The sequence below is a fragment of the Hydra viridissima genome, unplaced genomic scaffold (assembly GCF_058129835.1).
Source record: "Hydra viridissima isolate aposymbiotic clone 2 unplaced genomic scaffold, HvirCarnegie_v1 scaffold_2, whole genome shotgun sequence".
Classification (NCBI taxonomy): Eukaryota; Metazoa; Cnidaria; class Hydrozoa; order Anthoathecata; family Hydridae; genus Hydra; species Hydra viridissima.
Window position 1 is genome coordinate 24,452,501 of NW_028324301.1, and position 12,486 is coordinate 24,464,986.

The 12,486-nt window shown below is 27.5% G+C and overlaps 1 protein-coding gene across 6 annotated transcripts in view; it reads right to left on the minus strand.

Annotated features, from left to right (window-relative positions):
• LOC145197288 (cGMP-inhibited 3',5'-cyclic phosphodiesterase 3A-like) overlaps window positions 1–11,769 on the minus strand; it is a 13,272-nt gene extending 1,503 nt beyond the window's left edge. Inside the window, exons 1-6 of one of the 6 annotated variants that reach the window (XM_090078233.1) lie at window positions 11,615–11,769; window positions 5,242–5,438; window positions 1,271–1,531; window positions 508–1,143; window positions 284–395; window positions 1–146 (exon numbers count right to left, since the gene is read on the minus strand). The exon at window positions 1–146 is cut by the window's left edge and continues 126 nt beyond it. In XM_090078233.1, coding sequence (XP_089934359.1) covers window positions 1–146; window positions 284–395; window positions 508–1,143; window positions 1,271–1,531; window positions 5,242–5,430 — 1,344 coding nt within the window. In that variant the 5' untranslated portion in view covers window positions 5,431–5,438; window positions 11,615–11,769. Of the gene's footprint in view, window positions 147–283; window positions 396–507; window positions 1,144–1,270; window positions 1,532–3,105; window positions 4,645–5,241; window positions 5,439–5,634; window positions 5,720–7,137; window positions 10,115–10,171; window positions 10,320–11,614 lie in introns of those variants that run through there. The other 5 variants (XM_090078232.1, XM_090078235.1, XM_090078229.1 and 2 more) reach the window with 5 other exon arrangements.
• Between the last annotated feature and the right edge of the window lie 717 nt (window positions 11,770–12,486).

Consider the following 12,486-nt stretch of genomic DNA (forward strand, 5'->3'; position numbering starts at 1 on the left):
ATCATCATCTGAAATATCATTCTCCAAAGTCATAAGATTTTCTTTCAAAAGATTCATGGCAACATTAGAATTGAAGCCAGGTATCTTATGCTTAGTTAGATAATAAACTCCATGCAAAACATCTGCTGCATGGATACGGTTATGATCTGAAGAAAATGATAAATTGATTACTACTTATTTTGTTAAAACAATTGTGAAATTAAAACCATCATTAAAACTTTTACAAGGAACTAAATAGATTGACTTTAAAAGAATAAACTTCAGCAACAACTAAGAATCTTACACGGAATATTATGGTAGCCATTCTCTAGAGCTCGGAAGTATTTTAAAAATGGAACTTCTTGAATTTTAAATGTTTTAAAAAAGTTGGATTTTTGGAAAATTCGTAATGCAACCTAAAAAACATTTAACAGTAGATAACTCTAGATTTCAAGAGAAAATTTAAAATCATCTTGTTAATAATGGAAGAATTTAAAAAGAATATGAAAGGTTTATATAACTATATACCTGTGTAAGAACATTGCATTTTTCGTGCAGCTCAAAAATTTGAAAATCCCATGACATAATGTTACTAAGAATTTCATCCACTTCAGGTGATGCAGCTGATTCAAACTCTAAATGAGTTTCACAAGATGTTCTTCGTGAACTTAAATTGGGTAATGGCAAAATCTTTGTGCCATTCATGTTACTGCTAACAGGAACTTTACTATTAACACACTGATCTTCACTAGCAGAGTCACTAGTTTCTACATACTCAGTCAAGCTTTCCAAACGTACTTTACTTTTTAGATTGGGATCTGATCTATTGTTATCAATGCTTCCATTTAAATGTTCCTCTACTTCACTGTTATCACTAAGTGATTCATCAACATTGTTGTAATAAGAGGAATCGTTATGAACCTCAGCTTTCAAAATATCTTCATCTGGGATTTGGTTTATTATACACAAAGGACTTTCACATAGAGAGCGAGACTTTGTATAATGATTCCTTTCATTTTCTGAAAATATATTTGAGTGTGATAGAGAACGAATTGAAATGGTTTTAGTTGAACTATCTATAGTAGGCATTCCTGTTGCAGATGTTGTGGTTGTGTAACTGCTAGACATCCGACGAGAACCCACATTCATATGATAACGTAGATTCTTTATAAAAGAGAAAATAAAAAAATTTATTAAAAAAAATGAATTAATATTTTCTGCGCAAAATCTGCATTAAATTTCAAAAGCCAAATTCTGAATTCTTTTAATTACAAAGACAATCAATTTTTACCTTGATGGGTAGATGTAAATCCTCTTTAAAATCTGGCTGGTTCAAAACCTGCTGCTCGTCTTCTTTTGTTTTTTGTTTTTCTAGTGAGTTTGGGTAATTCTGTGCGTTAAATTGACCTTGTAGTAATGGAGAGAGCATATCTACAATAATGCGTAAAGTTCCTGTCACATTAATTGGTAATGATGAATCAGCAAGAAGATCAGTGAGCATGCCATGAGCTTCTCCAAGAGTACTGAAGTCCACAGACCCTGAGCTTCCTTTCTATAAATATATATTTTAAAAAAAATACTTAACTTAACATGAATAAGATAATGTGATGATATTAATTGTACTGTAAGTGAATAAATTAACAAATTAAAAATTAACATAATTACTAATAAATTAACATAATGATATTAATTATTACAAGCGAATAAATTATGAACAGAGAAAATAAGTAACAGGCATAATAAAGTTTTAAGAAAAAAAATTTTTCATATCAAAACACAAAAGTTTGATGCTTGTTGCTCCAAAGACCAAACAAAAGTTATTAGGAAGTTTGTATTATCTTATTGGTACCTTCCAATAAAACATGGAAAGAAGGTGAAGATCTGACATAAATTTTACCTGAGAAAAACAATCCTCAAATGTATTTTGATTTTGCCTTCCTGGTGGGGAAGGAGAATGACAAATTTGCTTGCATTTAAGCAAAGACAAATCCCTTATTGGTTTTTGGTGACACAAGAAAGACCTCATATGAGCTTCTAGAAAAGCAAATGTTGATGGGAAAAATTAAATTCTCATGATAACTATGAATAAAACTGCCAATCACAAGATCATACCGAAAAAAGAAAAATAAATGTAAATGACTGTCTTTTCCAAGTAAACATTTCATTTGTAAAATAGGTTGAACAGACCATAACCCCAGATGTTAGCTAAACAACACTCCAGAATTTGAATAATAAGTTTAAGCTTGTTTTGAAGTCGAAACACATTTTACTAGTTTTTTAAGCTTACTATTTGTATAAAAACATTAGGATATCGGCAAAACAAACAAATCTTAAATGCATTTTTTTTTTTCAACTTCTGGAGTTCAAAAGAAAATAGCTTATTTAAAATTCAATAATGTAGAACAAAAGCACAGACGGCAAGGTTTTTAAAAGAGAGAAAAAATTTGTTTCTTTAAACAAAGGATCAATAAAAGTATTAAATTACTGAAGAAAGTAAGCTACAAATATTTATGAGCAAAAGAAAAAAGTCATGTGTACTTTTTATTATACAAATATGTGCAATTTTAGTGTGCAAAATTGGAGAAGAAATCTTTAAATTTTTTTCAAACTAAACCACCTGGGATTTGAATCACTTAAAACTGAGAACTGGAAAAGAAGTAATATGAATAAAATACAGAATTAAATTCATAGTTTAAAAATGTAAAGTTAAAAAGCTGTAGAAAAAAGTAAATTGAAAAACTTGAAAACTCTCAAATACAAAAATTTCATTAAGAAAATTTTGTTAAACATCTAAAAGTGTTATATGAGAATTAACGGATTTTTTTCCCCCATATTGAAAATTCTAAAATGTTTTGATAATTGTAATGATAATTATTTTTTTGAACTTAAACACTTTTGAACTTTGATAATTTAAAGACTCTAAGAACAAAACTAGGTATAATCATGAAATAAAAGTTTTTTCGATAAAAACAATTAGATAAACTACAAAAACAACAAAAAAAAATAACAGTAAAATAACAATACAGCACAGGTCAGAAAGCTCAGCACTTGTTTTCATCTGTATTTTACCGAGGGTAAATAAAGAAATAAATAAAGAGATCTCTATTCCAAACAAACAAATGTTACCTTTGGATTGAATGTAACAAAATCATCTTTAGTTTTACGACTCTTTAATGAGTTAAGAATTCTAATAGGCCAGCTATGTTTTTTTGGAGGAAAAGTCTGAGTAGACTTGTTAATCATATCGTTACCAATTTGCAATCGTCTGCATTTCAAACACATCATTATTTCTATATTCAAACCAGTGCTTGAAAATTTCCTACGCCCATTATTTAAACTATCGGTCAAGTTACTCATTGTTTACTTTTAAGAAGCACCATAATAAAAAGAAACTTCAAAAACAAACGATCTTAACTTTATCTCCCTAAAAGTGCAATGCATATGCTTTAAAAAATATTTAGAATTTAAATAAACACAGCATAGTGCAAAAAGATGCATAAGCCCATCTGCTTTGAAGGGCCTTCATTGATTCAAAACTTAAATAAAAACCTAAACACCTCATTTTGAAAAAGTATCAACTGTAAAAAAGAACAACAATTGTTTGCTTCAAACTTTGTTCAGCAAAATATCAAGAATAGGTTTTAAAAAGAAAAATTTTTCTTATTGTGAATTAAAATGAATTATTGAAGAAATAACATATCACTCGGAGTTATGTAATTTCCTTTTTACTTAGCCAGCAATAAAATCTTCATCATAAATGCATGTCATTCTATTAAATCATCCAGAACAAATGTTTAAATGATTAAAGAAACAATTACAGCCATAAAACATTTATTTTCATTCTTTTTTTTAAAAAAGATGAGAAAAATCAGCAGCAACAAAAGGAGCACAAAAATTAACAAAAAGTTTATTTAAAAAAAAAAAACTCCTGAAAATTTATATGAGTTTTAAGATTTTATTATTATTTATCTCTTAAAAAAAAAAAGCTTTTAGTTTTATTTAGTTAATCAAAAAAAAACAATTATGATCAAGAAAATGAAAATGAATATTAGTTAACCAAAAAACCAAGTAAAAAAATCTTTAACATTTGGTTTTGAAGTTTTGAAAATGAGTAAAAAGAGTAAAACCCACTCAAACTCATATGTGATATTCAAAATCAAAGAAAAGCTGAAACAACATATAGATTATGTATGACCTTTTTCATGGTTCAAACAGAGGTGAAAATGTTATCTCTTAGCAACCCTTATAGAGATCTTCAATTATTAATTAAACTACATTTAAGAAAGCAATCTAATTTGCTTCTCTGCATTTTTAAAATTTCCAGCATAATAGCAGATCTGGTCACCATTTTCTACCATCAAACAAATATGTATGGCCAGCACTAAATAGTGTTTTCAATTTGATTTCATCAAAACTTTTAACCATTTTAAAGACTTAAACTTTTGTCACTGTTACAAATTGAATAATCCAGAAACAGCTTTAATGAGTATAAAAATTGTCAGACTCTTATATAAATATCATTATCATATAAATATTGGCAATGTTATAAATAGTTAACACTTTAAAATTTCTCTGTATACAGTTTCTTATACTATGATACTTTTTAAGATGAATTTTTAATCAGACAATTCTAAATCTAAACTGTTAGTTGATATATATCCATCAAACACACATATAGAATATAAATACAAAAATATTCAAAGGGTAATAAGTTCAAACTGCTGCTTTTTAATTTTATTTCTTTCCAAAAATAAAGCTCATATAGGAGCAGAAATTCATGAATCACATTTTGACTCTTCATTTATCAAAACATGGTACTCATAAGAAAGCAACTTATTAATCAATTTTGATTTAACTTATTTTGGTTATTACAGATAAAAAAAAAAAATCATATTAGCTTCTCATAAAATTAATTTTTTATTTTAAAAGATAGAAAAGACTTAAACACATTTAAATGTGTTTAAAACCTCTTGTGAGATTTTAGAGGCATTTAAAAACCTTTTGCAAGATTGTAGACATTTTAAAGAACCTCTTAAATAAAATTTCAGCATTTGCTTTTTTTAAGAGTTATTAACACACACACATAGTAAATATAAAATTATGTAAATAGATACTAAAATATAAACAAAAAATTTTAATTTTTTTTAATATTAAAATTATTATTAATTAAAATTAGGTAGAACAGCATGAGAAAATTTTTTTTTTTATTTAATTTAAACTAAGTTCAATAACTGAAGAACAAGTATCTCAACTTTCCCTTACCCTTCCTTCAAGTCCAAGTGCTGGCAATGATTTCCGTCTATTCAGTGGCAACACAAATCCAGGTTTATTAGTATAGCGCACATCCAAACTAGAAGCACGCCGCTGTCTCATTACAGGAATAGCCATAATTTTCTCTGGTAGATCTTCTGAAACAACCTCAGAAATTTGCAACGATGCCAAATTAGACATAAACAAACCTATTAATTTTTAAATGCATAAACTTAGACCATATAAATAAAGTTAATAAATCATTTAAATGCAGGAAAAATGTAAATAAAAAATTTTATAAACAAATATATAGTTTTATATTTATATGATATAAAATAATTTACATGTTAAAAGTAAAAAATAAATCTTAAAAACTATTAAAAATTTTAACTATTGTATTATTACATGGATGAATAGTTACTTGAATTATTGCTAATAAACTTAGAACCAACAGATTAAAAAATAACATTCTCATTTTAATATTTAGTGGTTCTGCTGATATATCAAAAAACTAAATACATCATGGCCCACATGCAAGCAAGAATAATAATTTTCTTTGTTCACAAAGATTTTAGTAATCTTGATAAGTTTGCAGTATAAATGATAGATTTAATAAAATAAATACACAAAATCAATATTGAAAAAATTGGCGATGTTTAATCAACATAGACTTTTTAAAAATAAAATCAAAGAGCAAAAAAAACTTTACAGCAAAAAACAGCATTTTTTTTTTTTTTTTTTTTTTACATTTCATTCTATTATTGGACTCCTAAATTTTAGTGAAAATATATATTTTCACTTAAAAAAAAAACAAAAAAACAACGATTTTTACTAAATTGCAAACAATAAAATTTTACTTCAACTGTTTAAATTCTGTTTAGTAAACTTTATAAGAATCATAGAGGAACTAAATTTCATAAGTGTCTTTAGTAAAGTTTTTCCTTACATATGTGTGTGTATATATGTATACATACATAAAAAAATGTATGTATGTATGTATGTATGTATGTATGTATGTACGTACGTATGTATGTATGTATGTATGTATGTATGTATGTATGTATGTATGTATGTATGTATGTATGTATGTATGTATGTATGTATGTATGTATGTATGTATGTATGTATGTAAGTATGTATGTATGTATGTATGTATGTATGTATGTATGTATGTATGTATGTATGTATGTATGTATGTATGTATGTATGTATGTATGTATGTATGTATGTATGTATGTATGTATGTATGCATGCATGTATATACATGCATGTGTATATATATACATGTTTATATATACATGTTTATGTATACACATGCATGCATTCATGCACATATACATACATAAAACAAAACACATAGAACTTTTTTACAGAGCATGCATGTAAATATACACACATATGCATGCATAGTTGCATACATGTATAAGTGTGTATGTGCATCTAAGAATAGAAGTGTATAGACAGGGATGTGTGCATATGTAAATGTGTGTTTATATATATATATATATATATATATATATATATATATAAATGTATTTGTAACGGTATAGTTTAAACTTACGTGTATGAGCAGGTTTATGTAAATATGTGTGTGCATGCATAATGTCTATTCATGTATATACATATGTATGTAGGTGTCTGCATGCATGTGCATATCTGTTGTGCATTTGCTTGCATGTGTTTACATGATTATGTATGGGTGTGCATGTGAAAATTTGTATATGTAGTTGTATGTATATGTATGCATGAGTTTTCATGAAAGTTTGTGTATAAATGTAACTGTATATATATACATTTCTGTAAGTATGCACCTGTGTATGTATACATCAATGTATGTATGTGAATACTTAGGTGTATAGTCTTAGACAAAAAATATTTTAAAAAAATTTAACAAAAAATTAAACTTACCACTTAAAAAAAAGATGTAGAGAAAAATTGGAGGAGTATTTTGAAAACTTTTAAAACTGCTCAAGGTGAAACGAAATAGTACAACTGCTGCCATGATATACAAAGTAACATGAAATTTTTTGTGCACACAGATGGTTCCAGCAAGTGAAATAAACAAACAAGATATAAATCCATGGGTAATAAGAGAAGAACTGAATAAATTCAATCCTATTTGATTAAGCATCTCAAAAAATGCCTCAAAGATAACACAACTTGCAAAGCAGATATGAGTAAAATACTGAAGGTTTCTTTTTTTCATTACTATGCCAGCTAAAGCAGATGCACAAAAGCAAATCATCGATGGTATAAAAAACGAAAACAATGTTCTTACAACCTGGATGTAGAATAGAACTTTGACATCAGGAAGACATGCAACAATTGCAAGAGTCACTGTTAAAGCAAACCATAAAAAAACTACCAGGTTAAATGAATGTTTGCTAAAAACATCCAAAAATCTTTTGCAAACAAATGATTCTTTAATCAATCCATAAACAACAGAAAACATCCAAAAAAATTGATTCTCTTCAACTTTATCAAAGATTTGTTTACTAACAACATTACAACCATTAGGAAGATTCTTAATAGCACTCATTTTAACCATTGAATTTCTAGAACTGATATGGTTTATTGTCGAATAATTTATATATTCGAATTTATTGGACGTAGTTTTATAAAACAAGCTAATGTATTTGTTGCTAAGCTAATACTTCTTTTTCATACTTGAAACTTTTACGTAGCCTGTTAAATTTTTTATTTTTTTTTATTTTTTATTTTTTTATTTTTAAATTGTTGTAAACTGTGTAGCCACCAAGAAATTTTATTTAAACAATGCCGTATAACAGATACCCGTATGTTTTTTCTGCGTATTCTGATTTCTCAACACAATGAAATAACTCACTTGCTATGTGTTTTTTATAGTTTGTTTACGGTTTTTAAACCAAGTTGGCAACTTTTTTCTTATAACTTATCGTGTTGGCAGTTCTTCAAATTTCAAAATAAAGCTGATAAAATTTGTATATAAATATCTAAAAATACTGTTGGAATTTTGGGAGTACATAAATTAAATTTTAGTCATGAATTAGATAAGTTATCTCATTAATTTATTAAACTCGTTTTTGTTTACAAATGCTACAAGAATTTAGATTCGTTTCATCTACTCCACTACATAAAAACTTTGTGCTTGTAGAAAACGACAAAACACTCAAAATAAAAGGCTATAGGTGAAAAGTTATTGAGAGAATTTATGGAAAAGGCGGCGTAGCTGTGTATAAACTACGAACGAAGCAATGGGTTCAGAACAACAGAATTTAAAAAAACTGAAATACCAAACAATGTTTTTTATTCAACGAAAAGTTTTACGGCTATTATTTGTGAATCGTATTGATATTTCGCAATGGCTTTAGAAAAGCCGATCATCCTTTTAGTCGCTTATTTTAACTCTTATAAAACTCAATTGGGTGCTTTGTTGTTTTGGCCAAAGCATTTGTGGTTAGAAATCCCATTCAGAAACTGAAAAGGAAATCGCGAATCTATTAAACTTAAAAAACTGCAGCACTTTGCATCCTATGCTATTGAACCTGACAAAAATTAAACCTTATTGATGTCAAGTGTTTTTGATGTCATTGACAAAAGCCGCCAAACTGTTTGTTTTAATTGACATGCTGCATCTGGTGCTGTGCAGTTTAGTGTGCAATTTAGACTTTTAAAGGTTCTTTTTATTTGCTCAGATATTTCATAGCTATATATTTAGTCATATCTTAATATGTTTTGTTGTGTTGATAAGAAATTTAAAGGCGTGTGTTTCGTATTCTAAACTCATTCTCTCGCTATTTAATCGATGGATTATTTATCAACTCCAATATAACACTTCCATCATGCTTCCCGTTGTGGCAAAGAAATTTAAAAAATAGTAATTTAGCAAAGTTTAGAAATGCGATCAATACTCCTTTTAATTGCATATTCTATTTGCGCGGATATTTATTGCATATTTGCTTGTGTATTTATTTATTGTTTTGAACTGCATTTTATTGAGAATTGACAAACGCCAGATTGAAAATTGACAAATCGGTAAATCTAAGGGAATCAAAAATAATTATAACACATTTTCCATAAAACAAAAACAAGTGGTTTGCCGACATTGAAGTCGATAAATAAGATTGAAGGTTTAAATCCAAACACCCCGTTAGTGTTTTTAATATTAACGTTCCTATTAAAAGGGGATCATTTTTCTCTGATATCGGAAGATAACAAGAAATGATTATGTAAGGAATGTCAATAGCGTTATCAAATTACACAGTATTTTTATAAAACTAGCAAAAAGATTCAGTTATAGTTATGTAAGAATCAATAACAGTGACGTAAAAAGCAAAGTTTAAATTTGATAGATCAGGAAACAGTTTATTGCCCTAGATGCACCTATTTAGAATTTTCGAAGAACTAATATACTTTAAAGATTGGATTTTAAGATTCAATATTATTTGTTAGAGTAGAGTAGTTGACATGGATGAACAAAGAACAACGTGGTTTCAAAAGTTGATTGAGAATAAGAGATTCACTCTGCTGAGTTCTTTTTAAACGAGCTAATAAACTAGAAAATATTTGACCGCCAGCCTATTTATAAAATTTAGAGTTGGTTAATTATATTTCTAAATATTTTAACAACAAGGTTGAAGATAAAAAATCTATCACCTTTTATGTTTATAAATAATTCATGATTAGTTTTTGTTGTTGTTTTTTGCAGATCTTTCGGATAGTGTTGACGTAGTTAAACGTCAAATACGTAACAAACAGGAAGCGTTCACAAAATTCCAAAAAAGCTTCGTCCCTCGAAAAAGAGAGATTTTTTTTTTACTGTAGCTTCTGTATGACTTCTTTAGCATCTGAACCCTAATAAACTTATATTCTAAGATAATCTAAACATAATTCTTAACGTTTCACTCATAGATGAAAGTGAGTTGTTTTATTCTTAAAGTCAAATATTTGAAACAACACTTACGGAACTTTTTTTACTTTTCTCTGTAAGATGATAAATTACAGTACTTGAAAAACCTTTTCGGAAACATTTCTTTTCGCTTTTCGCTTTACAAATGGCATTCAAAGCATTTTATATGGCTAATAAATGCAATGTGTGAATCAAATGGAGACCTATTTGTATTATAGTTGGGTATGAGTATTTAGTTTTTGAATCGGTATTTTACAATGATAAATTACAGTGATAAACGCTAAAACTCACTTCAGTTGTAAAATTCGTGTGCGCGGCACGATGAGAAAATATTTCTAAATAGATAACCTTACAGAAACACTCATATGCCGTATGCTCATATGCTGTATACTCATGTACAGTGCATTAATTAATGATGAGAAATGTATCAAAGAAACTTTATAAAAAGAATATCTTGTCTCCCAATATTGAGCAACACGGTGTTTTTGGATAGTTGATTTTTTCAGAAAAGTATAAGAAAGCAACTTTTAAGAAAATGTATTGTTTGAGACTCTACTCTGACGCTATCGTAGATTATATATATTTTTCTCTTTTTAGAAATATTAAAAGCGTCTTCATATTTTACAAATTCCTAACATAATTGGTTATCGTGATGTTTTAAACTTTTCTATCAGTTTAAATTTTTTGAATCAGTTTTACAAAAGCATTACGGTTGATGGACATTCATACTTCTTTTTGTTATTTTTGATTTTCAAACCGAAAGATTTATTACACACGTTTATTGAATATAGGTTGAAATAGAAAAGCTCTGAAGAGATTTTACATTTCAATTTTTAAAAAGAGATCTGAGTGTTGTTTTTCTCGTGTGTGTGTGTGTGTGTGTGTTTTTAATGCAGGTCTATATGTAGCTATAAGCTTCCGCAGAAAAATTCGTTTTGCTTAGTTCTTTTTTCCTTTTTTTTTTTTCGTAAATTACATTTATCTTGGGTATTGGTGCGTTATTTGGAGGGGTAATAAGAGAAAGGGGATTAACATAAGATTTTGTTTGCTTAGCAATTATGTAGTTATTTTTAAAAAATATTGTTTAGAAAGTTATATTGTAGAAGGGAGTAGGGGAGGAAAGTGAAGGGGAGGGAAGAATAGAGGGAGGAGACAAGGGGTCCTTCATTAAATGCTTTCATGTTATGATTTTTTTTTTTTTTTTTTTTTACATCGTACATGTATTTATACTTTAAATGTACTTTCCACTTGAGTCCTGCTAGGTTTAATTACAGTAATAGTTAATATGATGTAATTAAACCTGCTAGGTTTAATTACATCATATTAACTATTACTCGTATCAATATAAACTTACAATATTTACGTATGCAAGGTAACTTCAACTCCAGTTAATTTGTTATTTCTTTTAAGCATAAGTCATAAATCTTTTGTAAGTACATTTTTACCAATGTTGTGTTTATTAATATTAACTTAATACAAATATATATAACAGATTACCTTACAGAGCATGTGGATCGTATTCTTTTAAACGAGTTCCTCGTTATTCTTTTCAAATCCATAACTTTTCAAAATTTAAATATAGCATTTAGATAAATTGAACTAAGTATCAACACTTAAATATGTATTTTAAATATGTATCTACTTAACCGTTCAAATGCATATAACTGAACTGAGTGTGCCATATTGAAAGCATGTATTAAATAAATAAATTAGCTTGAATGTAAAATTGGATGGCACTTACGTAATCAGGCGTCTTCTTCAAAAAAACCCTCACAAAAAAAATCACTTTAAAGATAAAAATAAATAAATAAATAAATTTTTTAGTGACTCAGCGCTTTGGCAAAAAAAAAAAAAAATGTCAGCACGCTACAAGTTGAATTGGAGTTCAAGCTACTAATGAACCAAAATAAATTCGACTGAAAAAAAGGTTGTGCCTCAGCAATTCAATGAAAAATTGCAAATAACATATAAAGTTGAAGCAAATTAGGCACGTTTAAAATGAAGTAAAAGTTGTATATTCATTTTACTCAATTAAATGTCAAATTCCCAAAAGAGAATCGTTAGAAAAAAGTTATTATAGGTTTTTTTTTTCAAAATCATAATCGGCGTAATGATAATACACGTTTCGTATCTTTATACATTATCTATATAAGCATTTATAATAATAGTAAAAATTTTTAAAATATAATTTTGAACATGCAATATGACTAGATGTAATATCAAATAAAGTTGAACTCATTACAGTATAAATATATCCCACTAAAACCTAAAGAAGATTTTACAGATACTTTTGGAATTGTTGTATTTTTAGTGCAAATAGTTAAATGCTGAAAATAAAGTAGTACCAAAAAATGCATACCTAATAATAA